The sequence below is a fragment of the Oncorhynchus kisutch genome, linkage group LG23, assembly GCF_002021735.2.
Source record: "Oncorhynchus kisutch isolate 150728-3 linkage group LG23, Okis_V2, whole genome shotgun sequence".
Lineage (NCBI taxonomy): Eukaryota > Metazoa > Chordata > Actinopteri > Salmoniformes > Salmonidae > Oncorhynchus > Oncorhynchus kisutch.
The window spans coordinates 12,465,434-12,484,876 of NC_034196.2; the positions used below are offsets into that span (position 1 = coordinate 12,465,434).

The 19,443-nt window shown below is 41.5% G+C and overlaps 1 protein-coding gene across 2 annotated transcripts in view; it reads left to right on the forward strand.

The window, feature by feature from the left end:
• The window catches only part of LOC109868457 (protein FAM222A), a 39,937-nt gene that overhangs the window by 10,110 nt on the left and 10,384 nt on the right, over positions 1 to 19,443 (forward strand). For both annotated transcript variants that reach the window (XM_020458038.2, XM_020458039.2), the window contains exon 2: positions 15,925 to 16,076. In XM_020458038.2, the coding sequence (XP_020313627.1) occupies positions 15,925 to 16,076 (152 nt within the window). The remainder of the gene's footprint in view (positions 1 to 15,924; positions 16,077 to 19,443) is intronic.

Sequence of the window (19,443 nt, forward strand, 5' to 3'; positions counted from 1 at the left end):
ATATGACTAGGATGGGTTGTTAATATGACTAGGATGGGTTGTTAATATGACTAGGATGGGTTGTTATATGACTAGGATGGGTTGTTAATATGACTAGGATGGGTTGTTAATATGACTAGGATGGGTTGTTAATATGACTAGGATAGGTTGTTTAATATGACTAGGATGGGTTGTTAATATGACTAGGATGGGTTGTTAATATGACTAGGATGGGTTGTTAATATGACTAGGATGGGTTGTTAATATGACTAGGATGGGTTGTTAATATGACTAGGATGGGTTGTTAATATGACTAGGATGGGTTGTTAATATGACTAGGATGGTTGTTAATATGACTAGGATGGGTTGTTAATATGACTAGGATGGGTTGTTAATATGACTAGGATGGGTTGTTAATATGACTAGGATGGGTTGTTAATATGACTAGGATGGGTTGTTTAATATGACTAGGATGGGTTGTTAATATGACTAGGATGGGTTGTTAATATGACTAGGATAGGTGATGGGGTTGTTAATATGACTAGGATGGGTTGTTAATATGACTAGGATAGGTGATGGGTGTGTTAATATGACTAGGATGGGTTGTTTAATATGACTAGGATGGGTTGTTAATATGACTAGGATGGGTTTGTTAATATGACTAGGATGGGTTGTTAATATGACTAGGATAGGTTGTTAATTATGACTAGGATGGGTTGTTAATATGACTAGGATGGGTTGTTAATATGACTAGGATACTAGGATGGGTTGTTAATATGACTAGGATGGGTTGTTATATGACTAGGATAGGTTGTTAATATGAACTAGGATGGGTTGACTAGGATGGGTTGGTAATATGACTAGGATGGGTTGTTAATATGACTAGGTGGGTTGTTAATATGACTAGGATGGGTTGTTAATATGACTAGGATGGGTTGTTAATATGACTAGGATGGGTTGTTAATATGACTAGGATGGGTTGTTAAATGACTAGGATGGGTTGTTCATATGACTAGGATGGTTGTTAATATGACTAGATAGGTTGTTAATATGACTAGGATGGGTTGTTAATATGACTAGGAGGATGGGTTGTTATATGACTAGGATGGGTTTGTTAATATGACTAGGATGGGTTGTTAATATGACTAGGATGGGTTGTTAATATGACTAGGATGGGTTGTTAATATGATAGGATGGGTTGTTAATATGACTAGGATGGGTTGTTAATATGACTAGGATGGGTTGTTAATATGACTAGGATGGGTTGTTAATATGACTAGGATGGGTTGTTAATATGACTAGGATGGGTTGTTAATATGACTAGGATGGGTTGTTAATATGACTAGGATGGGTTGTTAATATGACTAGGATGGGTTGTTAATATGACTAGGATGGGTTGTTAATATGACTAGGATGGGTTGTTAATATGACTAGGATGGGTTGTTAATATGACTAGGATGGGTTGTTAATATGACTAGGATGGGTTGTTAATATGACTAGGATGGGTTGTTAATATGACTAGGATGGGTTGTTAATATGACTAGGATGGGTTGTTAATATGACTAGGATGGGTTGTTAATATGACTAGGATGGGTTGTTAATATGACTAGGATGGGTTGTTAATATGACTAGGATGGGTTGTTAATATGACTAGGATGGGTTGTTAATATGACTAGGATACTAGGATGGGTTGTTAATATGACTAGGATGGGTTGTTAATATGACTAGGATGGGTTGTTAATATGACTAGGATGGGTTGTTAATATGACTAGGATGGGTTGTTAATATGACTAGGATGGGTTGTTAATATGACTAGGATGGGTGATGGGTTGTTAATATGACTAGGATGTGTTGTTAATATGACTAGGATTGGCTTCTGGACAACTAAATAAAGTTTACATGAAAACCAATAGAACAGGAGAGAAATGGCATAGCGGTGGGTCCAATAGTGGAGTAAATGGGGGGAAAATAAATTTGCCCAAATTATATAATTACTCCTTGATACAGAAATAAATGAAATCATTCAAAATACTTCACCGGAAGCATGGATTAGCACAGAGGAATTGAGGATCATTAGATTCTTTAAAAATAGCTGTGGATTGTTTCAAATCGCAAGCTCGTATGCGTATTTGGGAAGCCCGCAATTTGGGCAGCATGTGTGGCAATAGGCCTAGCTGATTATTGAGTGGCGACTGTACGTGAAAAGCATCAAATATCTGTGAGTATAATTTCAAATTTTGACAAGAAGAGGAGTGTGTGTGGCGACGATATAGGTCAGTCTCTCTTCAGAATGCCTCAGCTGTCTCCCGCCAATTATTTCGCTTTCATTGTGTGAATTGTTTGCCCTTTTATTTTTTTATAAATTCCCCATAATATAAACCTCTCGCTGTCAACAGCGTTTATTTTCAGCAAACTTAACATGTGTAAATATTTGTATGAACATAACAAGATTCAACAACTGAGACAAACTGAACAAGTTCCACAGACATGTGACTAACAGAAATTGAATAATGTGTCCCTGAACAAAGGAGGGGGGGGTTTGAAAAATCTAAATTAACAGTCAGTATCTGTGGCCACCAGCTGCATTAAGTACAGCAGTGCATTTCCTACTCATGGACTGCACCAGATTTGCCCGTTCTTGCTGTGAGATGTTACCCCACTCTTCCACCAAGGCACCTGCAAGTTCCCAGACATTTCTGGGGAGAATGGCCCTGGCCCTAGCCCTCACCCTACAATCCAACAGGTCCCAGGCGTGCTCAATGGGATTGAGATTCGGGCTCTTCGATGGCCATGGCAGAACACTGACATTCCTGTCTTGCAGAAAATCACGCACAGAACGAGCAGTATGGCTGTTGGCATTGTCATGCTGGAGGGTCATGTCAGGATGAGCCTACAGGAAGGGTACCACATGAGGGAGGAGGATGCCTTCCCTGTAACGCACAGCGTTGAGATTGCCTGCAATGATAACAAGCGCAGTCCGATGATGCTGGGACACACCGCCCCAGACCATGACGGACCCTGCACCTCCAAATCGATCCAGAGTACCGGCCTCGGTGTAACGCTCATTCCTTCGACGATAAACGCGAATCCGACCATATACCCCTGGTGAGACACAACCACGACTCATCAGTGAAGAGCACTCTTTTCCAGTCCTGGGACTCCTGGCTGGTCCAGTGACGGTGGGTTTGTGCGCATAGACGACAACGTTGCCGGTGACGTCTGGTGAGGACCTGCCTTACAACAGGCCTACATGCCCTCAGTCCATCCTCTCTCAGCCTATTGCGAACAGTCTGAGCACTGATGGAAGGAATGTGTGTTCCTGGTGTAACTCGGGCAGTTGTTGCCATCCTGTACCTGTCCCGCAGGTGTGAAGTTCGGATGTATCGATCCTGTGCAGGTGTTGTTACACGTGGTCTGTCACTGCGAGGACGATCATCTGTCTTTCCTGTCTCCCTGTAGCACTGTCTTAGGCATCTCACAGTACGGACATTGCAATTTATTGCCCTGGCCACATATGCAGTCCTCATGCCTCCATGCAGCATGCCTAAGGCACGTTCACACAGATGAGCAGGGATCCTGGGCATCTTTCTTTTGCTGTTTTTCAGAGTCAGTAGAAAGGCCTCTTTTTAGTGTCCTAAGTTTTCGTAATTGTGTTCTTAATTGCCTACCGTCTGTAAGCTGTTAGTGTCTTAATGACCGTTCCACAGGTGCATGTTCATTAATTGTTTATGGTTCATTGAACAAGCATGGGAAACAGTGTTTAAACCCTTTACATTGAAGATCTGTGAATTTATTTGGATTTTGAACGACAGGATCCTGAAAAGGGTCCGTTTCTTTTTTTTGCTGAGTTTGTCACCAGTAGTAAATCTACCGTTAATCCCTGTCATTCGGTTGCATTAATTTCTGTTAATACATGTAATTACAGTCATTTACAATTCTCATTCTGAGTCGACGTTGTTTGCAGAGTTCACAACCTGCTGCACTTCTGCCAGTTTTGGTTTATTTCATAACCATAATTTATGATATTTTTCATTTTTTTTCGTTGTCTTTTGTTTGGAGTACACCATGTGAGGAGTGATCAATGAGCATGTCTGGTTTCTCTCTCCTGTCAATGTTGAGGGAGCGCACGCGCCTGAGGATGCATAGAAGTACCTGTCCTGCTTGGAAATGTAGTAAAGTGTTTTTTTTAACATCCATTGCAAATGATAATATATTAAAACGATAGTTTCTCACAGTAAGCTATTCTAGCAATCTCCCTCTTGATAATCACCAATCCTCAGTGTGAAAGAGCAATGGAAGTTATGGGCCAATGCAGATGTAGCCTTTTGGCAATGAGTTCCATGACCCCCTTTTCTCTAGCCACCAATGGATCTCGGTGTGTCAATGTGTGCATATGGCAAAGTCACATTAGTTGACTTTTAACTTTTACATTTGATCATTTTAATTCAATTATTTTGAGAAATTAAATTATTGTGATTGAAATAACTGTTCCATGAAAATGCGCATATGAAAATCATAACTGGCACGCGAAATGGTAGGATAAAGCTTCCCCAAACTTGAAACTCATGCGCTGCCTATGAAGTGTTTTTAAATGAATTGCCTCCATGGTCATATTTTGCCAATAGGCTACATTAAAGCAAGGTAAGACATGCCGAATAATATTAAATAAAACATTCAAACATGCGTACTGCCTCCAGCTCACATTGTAAAGTGGACCGATAAGCCTGATGGTCAAATGTATTTACATCAATCAATGAAAATAATTATATTGTAATGGGATTTTTTTTCTCCTGGTCATTTTGGCCAGGAACAGTTTCATTGACGGCTAACGAAAACCCTGCTGCCAACTAATATCAGCACTTTTACATTTAGTTTTGGATACCTTTTTTGCCTTCTGTAAGTTTTAAGAAGCATTGCCTTGTGCCTTGTAATTCCATGACCAAGAAATCCATAAGATATTTTCAAATTTTTCTCCTTCATGAGGAGACAGGATAATGAATGTTCACAGAAGTAAGTAAAGGTAGACCTGCCAATTACTTATTATTTTTACTGATCTCAATGTTTGTTTCTGCATTATTAAGTGATTAAAATGTGTACTTCTATTACCAAATCAGTAACATAATTACGGACAAAACAGTAATGGAATTAATACAATTGAATTGGCTACAATGGGGAAATCATAGTATTCGCAGTTGGGTCACCTGCTAGCTACTGTCCTACCTTCCACTGGCATTCTGTTATGCCATGTTCAGTTCATAACTGATTTCTTTCTGTTGTATGGTCGTCAATACGAGAGTGTGAAAACCATCTGGACAACTCCTCCCTCTCTCCAGTTAATGTTAACTCTCCTTGTTCCTGCTGATACCTACCCATGAGCCCCCGCCCCCCGGCTTTGATTTCCATGTCCACAGACGTAATATTTTTTTTACCATTCCGGACCGGCCTTGATTTCGCGTCAGACATTGATTTTTGATCTGGATCGGCCTTGAGTAAGCATAGGCCTCCATGATTGGTGACCGGACCAAATCTGAACCAATCATCGACGTCTATGTTTTACATGTTTGTACAGTACTGTACGTGAAGCACATTAGAGTACAGTAAAGAAAAGTATAGTACAGTAGAGCACACGAGTACAGTGTACTGTACTGAACATTATTGTGCTCTAGTGTACTGTGATACATATACAGTGCATTCAGAAAGTATTCAGACCCTTTGACTTTTTCCACATTTTGTTACATTACAGCCTTATTCTAAAATATATATATTTTTTAAATCCTCATCAATCTCCATACAATACTCCATAATGACAAAATATATATGCATTATTTACGTAAGTATTCAGACCCTTTGCTATGAGACTGGAAATTGAGCTCAGGTGCATCCTGTTTCCATTGATCATTCTTGAGATGTTTCTACAATTTGATTGGAGTCCATCTGTGGTAAATTCAATTGATTGGACATGATTTGGAAAGGCACACACCAGTCTATAGAAGGTCCCACAGTTGACAGTGCATGTCAGAGCAAAAACCTAGCCATGAGGTTGAAGGAATTGTCTGTAGGGGATTGTGTCGAGGCACAGATCTGGGGAAGAGTACCAAAACAATTCTGCAGCATTGAAGGTCCCCAAGAACACAGTGGCCTCCATCATTCTTAAATGGAAGAAGCTTGGAACCACCAAGACTCTTCCTAGAGCTGGCCGCCCGGCTTGACTGAGCAATCGGGGGAGAAGGGCATTGGTCAGGGAGGTGATCAAGAACCCGATGGTCACTCTGACAGAGCTCCAGAGTTGCTCTGTGAAGATGGGAGAACCTTCCAGAAACACGACCATCTCTGCAGCACTCCACCAATGAGGCCTTTATGGTAGAGTGGCCAGATGGAAGCCACTCCTTAGTAAAAGGCATATGAGAGTCCACTTGGAGTTTGCCTAAAGGACTTTTAGACCATGAGGAACAAGATTATTAGCCTGGTTCCTCTCTAGGTTTCTTCCTAGGTTTTGACCTTTCTAGGGAGTTTTTCCTAGCCACCGTGCTTCTACACCTGCATTGCTTGCTGTTTGGGGTTTTAGGCTGGGTTTCTGTACAGCACTTTGAGATATCAGCTGATGTACGAAGGGCTATATAAATACATTTGATTAGATTATCTTGTTTGAGGAACCTAATATTGAACTCTTTGGCCTTAATACCAAGTGTTTTGTTTAGACGTGGCACTTTTTAAATTTGATTTAACTAGGCAAGTCAGTTAAGAATTTGTTCTTATTTTCAATGATGGCCTACTTGTAAAGCCCCCCCCCCCCGGCTAAACCCTACCCTAACCCAGACGATGCTGGGCCAATTGTGCGCCGCCCTCTGGGTCTCCCGATCACTGCCGGTTGTGATACAGCACGGGATGGAACTTGGGTCTATCGTGATGCCTACTAGCACTGCGATTCAGTGCCTTAGACGCGGGAGACCGAGTGGCTTCAGGACAAGTCTCTGAATGTACTTGAGTGGCCAAGCCGGAGCCCAGTATTAAACCCAATCTTACATCTCTGGAGAGACCTGAAAATAGCTGTGCAGCGACGCTCCTCATCCAACCTGACAAAGCTTGAGATGATCTGCATAAAAGAATGGGAGAAACTCCCCAAATACAGATGTGCCAAGCTTGCAGCATCATACCCAAGAAGACTCAAGGCTGTAATCGCTGCCAAAGGTGCTTCAACAAAGTAAAGGGTCTGAATACTAATGCAAATGTGATGGTTTCGTTTTTTAACATTTTAATAGATCTTATTTTTGCTTTGTCATTATTTACCTAGGCAAGTATGTTAGGAACAAATTCTTATTTTCAATGACGGCCTAGGAACAGTGCTCAGGGGCAGAACGAGAGATTTGTACCTTGTCAGCTCGGGGGTTTGAACTTGCAACCTTCTGGTTACTAGTCCAACGCTCTAACCACTAGGCTACCCTGTAGCCGTAACACAGTGTGGGGAAAAGGTCCAGGGGTGTGATTACTGTTTTAAGGCACTGTACGTATATGACTGGTTCAGACTTGGACTGGTTGGTCCTGACTAACAAATTAGATTTTGTTTGGGGAAGGAACTCATTAGAATAATAGCCAGTATGTAAAATAATACATATATATGCAAATTATGATCTTGCATATTTCTAACTTTGTGTACCTATTCAGCAAACATCACCATGAAGAGAATGGCATTTATATCCATAATTCTACATTTCTGTGTAGTACAGATCAGGGACCCATGATATATAATTCTGCACCAAATTCCGTTACCGTAATTCTGTTACCGAGTGTAAATCCACTTCACTTACTGTAGTTCAATAACCAACATTTTTTTTCAAACTCAAGGTGTCATGTCATAGCTGACACCCCGTACTTTCCGAAGACATATTTGAATATTTAAATTCTGAGCAGATATTTAATAGCTTTGGGAAAACGTGAACGCATAAAAAAAAAACTAAGGGAGATTTTACCGTAATTCTGCCATAAACGTTGCATCTACGCAGTTCTTTTAGTGAATATGTTTTGTGTAAATTGTTCAAAGTAGTCCTTGTGCATGGATTTGTATGGTTTGTTAACCTTGGAATCAATGTTTTTTTGTTTGGCATACATTTTAAAGTAAAAAAATCTGAATGGCCTTTCACACTTTTGGAGGTTGTTTATTTCAACACGTTCTTGTTTGAGAGAGAATCTATCCTGCACGACGTTTCATAAATTGTTTCCATTAATTGTCCAAACCATAGTCTTCGACACTCCAAGGTTAATCCGTATGAGATCATACATCAGTATTCTTCTTCCAGTGTCAATGCATAGCCAGCTTTCTTACTGCAACAGAGTAGGTGCTGGCACCTCAAATGATCTAATACTTGAGTTCCTGCACCTATTAGGGCGCTTTCACGTATCCTTTTATGATCCTGGAGCATTTGGTACCCTGATCTGTTCAATAAAGCATGTGTGAAATGCAAACGAACTCTGCCTGAAACTAATCCTGGACCTGCGGGAGTAGCGGATCCAACACCCAGAGTACAAGGTATTCTGACACCGCAGTGTGAGTGGCGTGGAACCTTTTTTTGCCTGTTGTAAACATGCTAGCTCGCTAACGTAATGTGCATCTTGCTAACCGCAACCTGAAACGATTTTAAGGTCTTGTGAAAGAAAAACTTATTCTGTAGAATTCTCACGAACACTTCCGGAAGCCGAACCAGGGTGCTGAATTTAACATGTGAAAACACCCTAAAGAACATTAGGTCAAAGCCATTGTTGAGTTCCTGCACCCAAATAAACAATACCGGCACTTTTTTTCAGTACAAGTCAAGCGCTGACCTCCTCCCATAGGGGTGTTTCACAAATGACAGCCAGCCACCAAGTCAACCCACTCTTCATCAGTCGCTAACTGACTCTCATACTGTTGATGGATGCAAAAATCAGGGAGGAAGCTAAGGAGGATACTCTCTTCTGCCAGGTTCCTAGATAAACAGCCATGGCTTGACCTGAAAGGACAATTGTCTGGTGTTTAGATAAGCAAACAAATTTTGAGGAATATACCTGGCTCATAATTCTAACTGATGTGTCTACGGTCTGTCAAACAAACTATTAGGCTACGTCACTTTGACTGTGTGATTCTGAAAACTGTAAATATTTTTGCCTGGTGTAAGACCTTTTCAGCCTGACAAATGATTTCAGTAAATCTAAGGCAAACTTTCTAGATAAGAGAGATCAGGTTTATGTGCCTTATCAATTGCTCTCTCAAGGGTAGGCTACTCTGAAGGATAGACTACATGTCCTTGGGGGACCATCTGGATCCAGTAAGAATATAAGAGGATCATTTTTAGACCTCTGTTCATTTAAACCATGACAGCCATCTAGCTCCCCATCACTACCCTTCTCCCTCTCAAAGTGACCTTGTTATCTCCCAATAAACAATCCTCTTTCTTCCCGAGCCCAGGACAAAAGGCAATAACTTGTAAAATGAGACATTTTATTTTCCAATGCCATTCCCGCAGACCCCCCCCCCCCAAAAAAAAGCCCTTAGCCCATCATTGATGGAGCGGCCAATTTGTCTGCCAAAACGTCCTTATCAGGGGAAACCTTGGGAGACAAAAGATGGAGTGCAGAGCCAGGGGTCTTATCAATGTGGCATACCCTCAGCGGACCTGCATCACGCCTGATAACGCCTCTTATCGCAGCCACTGGTGTCACCCCAAAGTGGCAAGGATTTACTGTCCTTGCCACTCAAACTTTGTCCCCTTTTATTTTATTATTATTTATTTTTTATCCATCACTGTGGAGACCTTGCAGACAAAAATAATAGGGAGCATGAAGCTCCCAGGCGATTGGTTGGCAGAAGAAGAGGAGGAGCTGAGTAGATCTATGGCATTAAGCTGAGGTTTTTAAATCAAATCAGGAGCTGAGGTACATATTAGCTGGTGTTAAACTGCATGGTTCATTTGAGAAGAATCTGGTCAGCACTCAGCAGTTTTTAGAGGTTTTGTGAATGTCGGCAATGCTAACAAGAAAAAGAATAAAGCAGGTGGGGAATTGGATAGATGACCATGACCATGCTTGAAATCCCAATTGGGTCATTGTCATACGGCTTGAGTAGAGCTGTGTCGATCATTGTACCTTGACAGTTGTCTTCTCGCTGGCAGATGGCTGCCTGATTGACAGTTTGCAGAGACTTCAGATATCTTGGGTTTTAGTTACAGTTTTAACAATGTGAGCTGTTGAGTTTCATGTATTTTTTTTATTTTTATGCATCTCATCTAAAGTAAGGAGAACTGATGGGGATATCACTGAGCGAGTAGGAGCTGGAAAAAAGGTCTGACGGGCAATGGAAGGAGCCCTTTATCTCAATGGCACTGGTACTCTCTGAACTCACTTTTTGATCTGTCTGTACTCTGTCCTTTTTTAAAGGCAGTCTAATTGAGAATGCAAAAGTACTTTTAGAGCCCTAAAATAACTTTTTATTTTACTTTTCCATTTTGATGGGACGAAAACAACATTCTGCCAGTTATGCATGCCATTTCCTTTTTCTAGCTTCCTTTTTAATTTAGCTTAAATAAAGCAGCGGCCTCTCTCTGTGAATAATGCCTGCCTTGATGCATTTTTAATCGGGAGGAAATTGGGAGAGTAATGGCAGTTATTCTGATACCCGTCTCTCTCATTTTTCGAAACAGTAAAGTAGTGGAGGCATTTCCCTGGAGATTTCTCTTTCTCTGTGCCTTTTCTCCTCAACCCTCTTTTGACAAATGCGTGGTAATGGAAGGGTTGTTGTGAAATTGGTATTCTTTTCAAAATGGAGTCTGACCATAGAGAGGCTTTTAGCTTGTCAGCTGTGTGTGATCAGATGAGAGAGCGAGAGAAAGAGGCTGTGCTGGGTGGTTTGAAGTGGGGCTGTCACATTGTGAGAGGAGAGGCATGTGGGGGAGGAGGAGAGGACGAAAGGGGTGAGAGAGTTGGGGGGGGGGGGGGGGGTCTCTTCAGGCACCTGACTAGAATGAAAGCCACTCTGTTCCTCCTTTCTTTTGGGGTGGAGGTAATCATGTTTCTGTAGCCAGTCACTGAGCTCTCTATCCTGTGGCTGACTCACTTAAGCTGGCCTGTGGACATTGAGGGAGAAATAAAAACAAGCCAAAGAATTGTAAAAGAAAAGAGGAAGACGGGGAGAATAAGGAAATGAAGCCGCTCTGAGACAGCTGTGTGCAAGACATTCACTTGAATTGAAACTTCAGGGGTGCTGTTTTTTGGATAGAAGTAAAAGATTTGCTGACCATACAGTACCATTTAGATGTTGTTGCCGGTATATAGGCCTATGCACCTATCTATAGAGTAGGATATAGTACTCTGCTTAAGTCTAGTATTCAAAATGATAACTATAATCAAAGACACTGGGGTAAAACATTTCGTAATCATACACAAACTCACGTACACTCCCCTTCCATATGTATTTAGACAATTAAGCTAAAATTGTGAATTTGGCCAATATATTTGAGCATTTTGGATTTGATCTAATATTTCACCTTTTTATTTGAAGGTATTTTCATGTGTATCTGTTTTACCATTTAGAAATGAGAGCACTTAATTCAACTAGTCCCCACCCCATGTGAAGAAGTCAGAAGTATTTGGACAAATTCACTATTAGTGCATCAAAGTAGTTAAAAGTTCAGTATTTGGTCCCATATTCCTTGCACACAATGACCCTCAAGCTTGTGTGGCGAGAATCTCGTTGGATGCATTTGCAGTTATGTTTTTGCCCAATAGTAACTGAATGGTGAATTGTTGTGTCCCACAACAACAAGTGGGACACAATCATGAAGTGGAATGACATTTATTGGATATTTCAAACTTTTTTTAACCAAAATCAAAAACTGAAAAATTGGGCGTGCTAAATTATTCAGCCCCTTTACTTTCAGTGCAGCAAACTCTCTCCAGAAGTTCAGTGAGGATCACTGAATGATCCAATGTTGACCTAAATGACTAATGATGATAAATACAATCCACCTGTGTGTAATCAAGTCTCCGTATAAATGCACCTGCTCTGTGATAGTCTCAGAGGTCCGTTAAAAGCGCAGAGAGCATCATGAAGAACAAGGAACACACCAGGCAGGTCCGAGATACTGTTGTGAAGAAGTTTAAAGCCGGATTTGGATACAAAAAGATTTCCCAAGCTTTAAACATCCCAAGGAGCACTGTGCAAGCGATACTATTGAAATGGAAGGAGTATCAGACCACTGCAAATCTACCAAGACCTGGCCGTCCCTCTAAACTTTCAGCTCATACAAGGAGAAGACTGATCAGAGATGCAGCCAAGAGGCCCATGATCACTCTGGATGAACTGCAGAGATCTACAGCTGATGTGGGAGACTCTGTCCATAGGACAACAATCAGTCGTATATTTCACAAATCTGGCCTTTATGGAAGAGTGGCAAGAAGAAAGCCATTTCTTAAAGATATCCATAAAAAGTGTTGTTTAAAGTTTGCCACAAGCCACCTGGGAGACACACCAAACATGTGGAAGAAGGTGCTCTGGTCAGATGAAACCAAAATTGAACTTTTTTGGCAACAATGCAAAACGTTATGTTTGGCTTAAAAGCAACACAGCTCATCACCCTGAACACACTATCCCCACTGTCAAACATGGTGGTGGCAGCATCATGGTTTGGGCCTGCTTTTCTTCAGCAGGGACAGGGAAGATGGTTAAAATTGATGGGAAGATGGATGGAGCCAAATACAGGACCATTCTGGAAGAAAACCTGATGGAGTCTGCAAAAGACCTGAGACTGGGACGGAGATTTGTCTTCCAACAAGACAATGATCCAAAACATAAAGCAAAATCTACAATCTACAAACATATCCAGGTGTTAGAATGGCCAAGTCAAAGTCCAGACCTGAATCCAATCGAGAATCTGTGGAAAGAACTGAAAACTGCTGTTCACAAATGCTCTCCATCCAACCTCACTGAGCTCGAGCTGTTTTGCAAGGAGGAATGGGAAAAAATGTCAGTCTCTCGATGTGCAAAACTGATAGAGACATACCCCAAGCGACTTACAGCTGTAATCGCAGCAAAAGGTGGCGCTACAAAGTATTAACTTAAGGGGGCTGAATAATTTTGCACACCCAATTTTTCAGTTTTTGATTTGTTAAAAAAGTTTGAAATATCCAATAAATGTCGTTCCACTTCATGATTGTGTCCCACTTGTTGTTGATTCTTCACAAAAAAAATACAGTTTTATATCTTTATGTTTGAAGCCTGAAATGTGGCAAAAGGTTGCAAAGTTCAAGGGGGCCGAATACTTTCGCAAGGCACTGTATTTATGAGTGAGATGCTGTTTAGAGGCTACACCTCTCACATTGACCAATAACAGGGGAGGTTAGCGTTTCTTTGTGGGTATGATCACTGTGCCTCTGTAACCATCTCATCATTAGTCATGATTTTTATTCATGATTATCTATAATCATGGTAGCATCCACATGGATGTAGAAGTGTTCAGAACATCTTTCTTACTTACAATAAAAAATGACTACAAAATGGCACAATCCAGAACAATCAGAACAAACCGCCAAAATGCATCCAACACGTTTGTAGTTACAAGCTTGATGTAGTCATTGAGTGCAAGGAATATGAGACAAAATACAAACATTTTTGACTACTTTAATACACTAAGTAAATTTGTCCAAGCACTTCAGCTTTACCCCCCCCCCCCCTTACCCCCTCCATTTGAAGAAGTCGTACGTGCTTTCATTTCTAATGGTAAAACCGATATGTAAGAAAGTACCCTCAACATTCTGTACTGTTGCGTAATATGGAACATTCTATCTCAAATTCTGGGGCATAGAGCCAAATATATATTTTTTTGCTTCTGTAGTGCCTTCAGAAAGTATTCATACCACTTGACTTATTACACATTTTGCTGTTGCAGCCTGAATTCAAAATGGATTATATTGTTTTCTCATCCCATAATGACATTTAAAACATGTTTTTAGACATTTTTGCAAATGTATTGAAAAATAAATACATATCTAATTTACATAAGTATTCACACCCCTGAGTCAATACTTTGTAGAAGCACCTTTGACGGCGATTACAGCTCTGAGTCTTTTTGGGTAAATCTTTGCACACCTGGATTGTACAATACTTGCCAATTATTCTTTTGAAAATTCTTCAAGTTCTATCAAGTTGATTGTTGACTTTTATTTTTTAAATTAAACTAGGCAAGTCAGTTAAGAACCAATTCTTATTTACAATGACGACCTACCAGGGAACAGTGGGTTAACTGCCTTGTTCAGGGGCAGAACGACAGATTTTTACCATGTCAGCTCGGGGATTCGATCCAACAACCTTTCGGTTACTGGTCCTACGCTCTATCCACTATGCTAGCTAGTGCTAGATGACAATTTTCAGGTCTTGGCATAGATTTAAGTAGATTTAAGTCAAAACCGTAACTAGGCCACTCAGGAACATTCAATATCATCTCGGTAAGCGACTCCAGTGTAGATTTGGCCTTGTTTTAGGTTATATTCTGGCTGAAAGTTGAATTTGTCTCCCAGTGTCTGTTGGAAAGCTGACTGAACCAGCTTTTCTTCTAGGATTTTGCCTGTGCTTATGGCTGTTACATTTTTATTTAAGTTTTTTTACAAACAAATACTCTCTAGTCCTTGCCGACGATAAGAATACTAATAGCATGATGCAGCCTCCGCCATTCCTGAAAATATGAAGTGGTACTCTGTGATGTGTTGGATTTGTCCCAAACAGTGCTTTGTATTTAGGACAAAAATGAATGAATCACAGCCATTCGACTCTGTAACTGTTTTAAAATCACCATTGTCCTCATGGTGAAATCCCTAAGCAGTTTCCTTCCCCTCCGGCAACTGAGTTAAGAAAGGACGCCTGTATCTTTGTAGTGACTGGGTGTATTGATTCACCATCCAGGATATTCAGTGTCAGCTTTTTTACTTGTCCACATCCTCACTTGTCTTTGTGGTTGAATCTGTGCTTGAAATTCACTACTCGATTTGAGGGACCTTACAATTATTTGTATGTGTGGGATACAGTCACTCAAAAATCATTTAACCACTATTAATGAACACAAAATGAGTCCATGCAACTAATTATGCACTTTGTGAAGCACATTTTTACTCCTGAACTTATTTAGGCTTGCCATAACAAAGGGCTTGAGTACTTAAGCCATTTCATTTTTAAAAAAATCATTTCTAAAATGTTCTACAAACAAAATTCCACTTTGACATTATGGGGTATTGTGTGTAGATCATGGGCACTCTCAATGTAAAACATTTGAAGTTCGGGCTGTAGGCTAACACAACAAAATGTGGGAAAAGTAAAGGGGTTTGAATACTTTCTGAATGCACTGTACATATGGAGGGGAGTGTATCCTTGTGTGTGCCGAAGCCATTTGGGCAAGAGGGCTGCTTTTGGCTTTTCACTCCTGATCTATATCAGCATCAATTCATAGAGACATTCTAGACTTCCTGAACTCCAGGCTAGTGACTGGGTAAAGGATATAGCCGACAGCAACAACAGGCCTTGTAAATGCGCTGTGTTATTTGCGACAGAGTAAGATGGAGAGCAGAAAAGACCCATCATAGCATCTGAGCAGAGTGGGGGAAGTTGACTTGATGTTAAGTGATATTACATTCTTAGATGTGTAGCCTCTGTAGTTCAAAGGGGGGGGGGGGTTGCTGAGTTAGAATATGGTGTTACAGACCCAAGTGGGATTTATTTTTTTTAAATTTAGGGCTTAAAAGGAAAGAGTGAGCACGGGAAACTCCTGAGGGGCAAAACATCCATCAGCATGGTAGCAGTTTGCTTTCAGGGCTTTGACTTAAGATTAGATAAAAGGTTTTGCATTCAGTTCAACTGCCAGCTGCTTATAATTTAATACATGATAAAAAGTCTAACTGGTGTGGGTTTTTTTTTCTCTCGGTCTCTCTCAGGATCCCCCAAGGTCCGAGCGGCTGTAGATCCCAGAAAGCAGCAGCCATGTTAGCCTGCCTACAGAGACGGCAGCAGAACCTCTCATCTCAGCGTCTGGTCTGCACCCCCAAGATCCTGGATGCTCCGCAGCAGCAGCCCAGCACACGGCAAAGTGAGTCCCCGTGTCTCTGCTCTCAGCAGCGCAGGACAAATCAAATGTGTATTTGTCACATGCGCCAAATACAACAGGTTACCTTACAGTGAAATGCTTACTTACAAACCCTTAACCAACAATGCTTTAAAAAAAAAGTGTTAAGTGAAAAATAGAAAATAAAAGTAAAAAATAATTAAAACTGCAGCAGTAAAATAAAAATAGCGAGGCTATATACAGGGGGTACCGGTACAGAGTCAATGTGCGGGGGGCACTGGTTAGTTGAGGTAATTGTGGTAATATGTTCAGCAGCAGCGTAAAATAGGGGTCTGGGTAGCTCTTGGATTAGCTGTTCTTATGGCTTGGGGGTAGAAGCTGTTAAGAAGCCTTTTGGACCTCGACTTGGCGTTACGCTACCGCTTGCCGTGCGGTAGCAGAGACCACAGTCTATAACTGGGGTGGCGGGAGTCTTTGACAATTTTTAGGGCCTTCCTCTGACACCGCCTGGTATAGAGGTCCTGGATGGCAGGAAGCTTGGCCCCAGTGATGTACTGGGCCGTACGCACTACCCTCTAGTGCCTTGCGGTTGGAGGCCGAGCAGTTGACATACCAGGCAGTGATGCAAACCGTCAGGATGCTCTCTGGTGCAGTTGTAGAACCTTTTGAGGATCTGAAGACCCATGCCAAATCTTTTCAGTCTCATGAGGGGGAATAGGCTTTGTCGTGCCCTCTTCATGACTGTCTTAGTGTGTTTGGACCATGATAGTTTGTTGGTGATGTGGACACCAAGGAACTTGAAGCTCTCAACCTGTTCCACTACAACCCCGTCGATGAGAATGGGTGCGTGCTCGGTCCTCCTTTTCCTGTAGTCCACAATCATCTCCTTTTGACAACAGCCTCTGACTCTACATTTCACTACAGAGACCCATTTTGTTTAATTTGTGGCGCTGTGTTTATCTCTGTGTAGTGACAGTCGGATTTCGCGAAAGAAAGCCCTGTATAAGATGTTTAGGGGGGGAAGTAAAGTTTCACTTTACATACACAACTGTAGTTTAGTTCAGAGAAGGAGAGTGTTGCACCCGGGTAAACCAGACTCTCCTGTAGCAACCATTTGTACCACAGAGCCTCCATCTGATGGAGTTGATTGGCTTCAATTATGCCACTCGTCTCTATGCTGCATCAGAGGTGTGGAGTTCTGCCTGCAGGGCTACGGAGCAGGAGACCACAGGGCTGTTCTGTGGTGAGGAAGGGCAAGTTCACCTTGGCCTATCTACCGCTGCCTGCCTGGCTGTCTGGCCTGCTGAAGAGAACCGTGCAGGGTTGATATCTCCCACTCAGATCTGTGTGGATCCTCTGTGTCTTATCACAGGTAGTCATCTTGCACTCTTTCATTTCATTCTTAAGAGCACTGATCAATGATGGAGCGGAACGCTGTTATGTTGGCTGGCCCGGTTGTTGTTGCTGATAATGATGATGATTTGCCCTGCCAAGGGCATACTAGCACATAACCCCCCACCCACACACCTTCTCCTAGTCAGCCCTGAACTTTTGCCAATATAACTATTTTACACTTCTTACCTTATTACAGTGCCTTGCGAAAGTATTCGGCCCCCTTGAACTTTGCGACCTTTTGCCACATTTCAGGCTTCAAACATAAAGATATAAAACTGTATTTTTTTGTGAAGAATCAACAACAAGTGGGACACAATCATGAAGTGGAACGACATTTATTGGATATTTCAAACTTTTTTAACAAATCAAAAACTGAAAAATTGGGCGTGCAAAATTATTCAGCCCCTTTACTTTCAGTGCAGCAAACTCTCTCCAGAAGTTCAGTGAGGATCTCTGAATGATCCAATGTTGACCTAAATGACTAATGATGATAAATACAATCCACCTGTGTGTAATCAAGTCTCCGTATAAATGCACCTGCACTGTGATAGTCTCAGAGGTCCGTTAAAAGCGCAGAGAGCATCATGAAGAACAAGGAACACACCAGGCAGGTCCGAGATACTGTTGTGAAGAAGTTTAAAGCCGGATTTGGATACAAAAAGATTTCCCAAGCTTTAAACATCCCAAGGAGCACTGTGCAAGCGATAATATTGAAATGGAAGGAGTATCAGACCACTGCAAATCTACCAAGACCTGGCCGTCCCTCTAAACTTTCAGCTCATACAAGGAGAAGACTGATCAGAGATGCAGCCAAGAGGCCCATGATCACTCTGGATGAACTGCAGAGATCTACAGCTGAGGTGGGAGACTCTGTCCATAGGACAACAATCAGTCGTATATTTCACAAATCTGGCCTTTATGGAAGAGTGGCAAGAAGAAAGCCATTTCTTAAAGATATCCATAAAAAGTGTTGTTTAAAGTTTGCCACAAGCCACCTGGGAGACACACCAAACATGTGGAAGGTGCTCTGGTCAGATGAAACCAAAATTGAACTTTTTGGCAACAATGCAAAACGTTATGTTTGGCGTAAAAGCAACACAGCTCATCACCCTGAATACAGCATCATGGTTTGGGCCTGCTTTTCTTCAGCAGGGACAGGGAAGATGGTTAAAATTGATGGGAAGATGGATGGAGCCAAATACAGGACCATTCTGGAAGAACCTGATGGAGTCTGCAAAAGACCTGAGACTGGGATGGAGATTTGTCTTCCAACAAGACAATGATCCAAAACATAAAGCAAAATCTACAATGGAATGGTTCAAAAATAAACATATCCAGGTGTTAGAATGGCCAAGTCAAAGTCCAGACCTGAATCCAATCGAGAATCTGTGGAAAGAACTGAAAACTGCTGTTCACAAATGCTCTCCGTCCAACCTCACTGAGCTCGAGCTGTTTTGCAAGGAGGAATGGGAAAAAAATGTCAGTCTCTCGATGTGCAAAACTGATAGAGACATACCCCAAGCGACTTACAGCTGTAATCGCAGCAAAAGGTGGCGCTACAAAGTATTAACTTAAGGGGGCTGAATAATTTTGCACGCCCAATTTTTCAGTTTTTGATTTGTTAAAAAAGTTTGAAATATCCAATAAATGTCGTTCCACTTCATGATTGTGTCCCACTTGTTGTTGATTCTTCACAAAAAAATACAGTTTTATATCTTTATGTTTGAAGCCTGAAATGTGGCAAAAGGTCGCAAAGTTCAAGGGGGCCGAATACTTTCGCAAGGCACTGTATATGCCTCTTTCACACGTACTTGCACGCTCTGCCATTTGAACTCTAAACACAGTGCTTACAGTTTATTATTCAGGTGTTCTCTGCTATTTATGCTGCTTTTTGCAGCATTATATTGCTGGTACACAGTCAAAGAAAACCCTGTTGTCATGGCCACTCTCGCTCTGAGACCTAAATGAGTGTGGGAATGAGTGTGGGGTATGTTGA